The 3,791-nt window shown below is 35.3% G+C and overlaps 1 protein-coding gene across 1 annotated transcript in view; it reads left to right on the forward strand.

The window, feature by feature from the left end:
• LEKR1 (leucine, glutamate and lysine rich 1) overlaps window positions 1-3,791 on the forward strand; it is a 162,735-nt gene that overhangs the window by 106,755 nt on the left and 52,189 nt on the right. The window contains exon 7 of the mRNA XM_019532510.1: window positions 813-894. Within this exon, the coding sequence (XP_019388055.1) occupies window positions 813-894 (82 nt within the window). The remainder of the gene's footprint in view (window positions 1-812; window positions 895-3,791) is intronic.

Genomic DNA, 3,791 nt, shown 5'->3' on the forward strand with positions numbered 1-3,791 from the left:
ATGTCCACATCATTAATGAAGATGTTGAACAATATGGGTCCAAGGACAGAGCCTTGGGGGACCCCACTGGTCACAGGACACCATGATGAGCGACTGCCATCAATTCCTACCCTCTGGGTCTGACCACAGAACCAATTTTCAAGCCAGTGGATCATGGTGGACCCAAGGTCACAATTGGCCAGTTTCGCCAAGAGGTGATCATGGGATGCCAGATTGAAGGCTTTTTTGAAGTCTACCCTATAAGGCAGAATAGGGCATGCATCAGTGGAATGCTAAACTGACATGAAATATTTTTGATTTATTTGACAAACTGAACTCTTTTGGGAAAAAAAGAAAAGCTGATTATCCAATTGCTGATAGATGTTGTGGTTTCGGGGATAACTTTTAGCTGAGAGAACATGACAGAAAATACACATTAAAGTTTGGTTTATTTCTGATACGTCTAAGTTTTGAAGTTCATTTCATATTTGAACTCTGATTGCTGAGCCAAATTCTTTTTCAGTTGTGCTTTAAGGATTCCCAGTATATCTACAGTTGAATTTTTTTTCATTCCCACCAGTGAACTGAATATTTCCCTGGGGAATCAAAACTCTAATAATACAAAATCAATTTGTTAATGCATCCAATCAATGCTAACACAGGAATGAAAATAAGTCTCTTTCTAAATCAAAACACAATGCATCACAAATCTGACTAATCCAAAAAATATACTATGTTTTTCATAAACTAACACACATACATGTTTTTATCGAAGAACAAATGACACACATAAAAATATAGAAGTAAAACAATCTATTTGTGTTTTTTTTCAGATTTAACAAATCAAGTAGAGACAGTTGGACTTAAATTTCAGAAAGTAACAGCTGAAATGGACCACTACAAACATCTACTCATGTAAGACATACTATTTATTTTGTGTTGTGATTCTGCTGTCAATTTGTGTTCAAAACTGTGACTGAGTATCTTTAAAAAAGTAGAGAATTACATACTGATTGTCAAAGAGGTTTAGTATAAGATGTGTGGCATATGGTATATGACTTATTTTAAATTTTATTAAGGTTTGTTTACTAAGGTTACTAGAGTTTGCACCTAGTGTTTCTGAGAACAGTACATTAATTCTATGTCAATGGATGTCTGTGCTGTGACAGAGACCAGGGAGACTGTGTAATAAATATGCTCTTCCGGGGCAGCCAAAATCAGCTGCTCAAACAGAAAGCACTAGCCATAACTTGATCAAGTCTGCTGGAGCAATTAAATCAAGTCTGCTGGAGCGTGGTAAATACTGCACTCCAGCAGCCTCCAGCATCCCATGTATCAGTATCCCTATGCTTAAAAATGGTGGCGGGGATGCTTTATCTAAAGCTCATTCAATGTGCACATTAATTATAGTGCCCCCGCTCCCCCCACTCCTGGAGCACATGTATAAATGCTCAGAGATGGTAATAACTAATCCCAGTCAAGTGGAAGCATAACTGAGATTCGTGTTGTGACTGGTGCACACATACACTATTTCCTACTCACACATATGAGAGGAACATGCCAGTTGAACTCACAATGGTATGTGCTGCTTTGGGTTAAACCTCACCTTAGTGGGATTATTAGAGAGGGGAAAAAAGAAGGAGGAAAGGAAGAAGCCTATGCACCTTCTATTTCAACATAAAAGGAAGCTGAGGGCAGATTCCCTTTCCCCAAACTCCCAGAATGGTGAGGAAAGAGATACTGCTCCTTACAACCTCTTCTATACTTCCAAACTATTCTACTATATTTGTGTTTTGTAAAAATAAACAAAAACTATTTTAAAAATTGACCCCTTGGTCCTTCATAAAGAGGCATCAGAAAATCATCATTCTGGTTTAATGTTAAAGGTCCTCCTTAATAATTCACAGATCAACTCATCTTCCTCTCAGCGCTTTACTCAACGTTTATTGAAGCCAATGTATCTTTATCCCATACACATGGAAAGAAAGAAAAAATGCAAGTAATCTGATTTAATTAGGCCACAAAATGTTATTCTGGAAACTAGCAGCAATAACTGCTATAATGCTGGTCACAATTAAACTGACCTTTAATATTTCCACCTTGAGGAAGACTGATGTCAGTTCACTGAGGTCACCACCACTCCAAAGTTGATCTCCAACCACCTATCACATATTAAAGGGTCGGGTGAAGGCATTTGTCACTTTGTTGCATCTAACATTAGGAGCCCAAGCTATGTTCCTAGTACCTGCCATCTGCTAAACTGATTTTGAACCTAAGGACTTTACTAAAAGCAAATAAAAACTCCAGTCCTTTTCTAATGCCAGGAGCATGGAGGAGTTAAAAAAAAGTAGTTCAGCATGGAAAATCAGGGTTTCTCTTGTCTTCACACATGTAAAACACATCAGTGGTTTACCTGAGCATTACCAAGTCAGGTACTTTTCAACCACACCCAGATGCCTTGCTAGTCCTGACAAAGCCCCCTTGGCATTAAAAGCTGTACTTCATTGACCTCAAGAGGAGTGATCTGTGCACAGATCAGCTTTGAAATCAGACCTGATTTTGTTTTCTGTTCTGAATTGTTTTTTTCATCTTTGATAAGATAACATACATTAGAAGCTTTAACAGATCCATAGTGAAACCAGTGTGCATTTAAAAGGATCAGAACAAGAGCACATATATCCTTGAATGAGCTTTTTGCCAAGGGTTTAAAAGTCATATGGCATGTACATTTGGACTTTTCACAATCTACAGAAAAAATATTTTATTGTAAATAATTCAGAACTGGAATCCATTTTTATAATGATCTAATGAAGATAAATGTTACTACCTCACATTTTAAAGACAAGAGTAATGAGTTAGTATTATCAACCCTAAGAAAATGCCTGTCCACAGTCTCTTTTACAGACATTTCTCAAATTTAAATAAGATTTCCTTTATAGTCTGAAGTGCTGTTTTCAGTTCCTATATTTGGAGAGCCTGATAATAACAAGTTACAAATATTTAGAATGCTTAGCAACAAAGTGCTTTAATAGTAAGGCAAGCTCTCAGTATGAAAAACACATTTAATGTAGTTAACTATACAGTAAAAAACCCCCTTCCAAATGTAATTTTAAAATATCAATGTAATATGGCTATAATTTAATAAAATAACATATTCTATTTCTGTTTAAATATAAATATGAGGTTTAAGCATGGTTATTACTTGGAGAAGTAATGCCATAGGAAAAAGAAGCCTCCAAAGTTTCCAGCCTAATACCTTCCTCCATTGTTAATGTAGGTGATAATTGTGATTTTTCTTAATTAAAACCTCTATCTGCAAGCTAATACTTTTCTTGTTTACTACAGTAAATGTCTTATATTTTACTTTATATTAGGTTATGCTTAGATTACAGTAAAACATAAAACAAACTAATAAAAATCATTTGTCCCATGATGTGTTATATATACATAGAATTAAAATTTCCTTTCTTTGTAGTTTTGACTTGCAGACTTATGAGATGTAAATTGCATACCTCTTCTTATTCCTGATATAGTGTTTTTTTAAAGAAGTTGTATATACTGACCTATAAAGAGGTAATATGTATAAAACCAAGTATATTTTGTTATATAATTACAATGTTAAGGTTTAATGTAATAATCATTCATACAGAAATACAATCAATACCCTATTTAACTTAGTTCATCCAGGTGTGGACCTTACACTTAGACCTGACCTCAGTGAAAAGAAATCAATCTAAACCCAAAAGAGCACACAAGTTCTGCACACACAAACCAATCTAAAAATGGCAGAACATCGTCTAAGATAGACCTGG

The sequence above is a fragment of the Crocodylus porosus genome, unplaced genomic scaffold (genome assembly GCF_001723895.1).
Source record: "Crocodylus porosus isolate Cpor-Errol unplaced genomic scaffold, CroPor_comp1, whole genome shotgun sequence".
Lineage (NCBI taxonomy): Eukaryota > Metazoa > Chordata > Crocodylia > Crocodylidae > Crocodylus > Crocodylus porosus.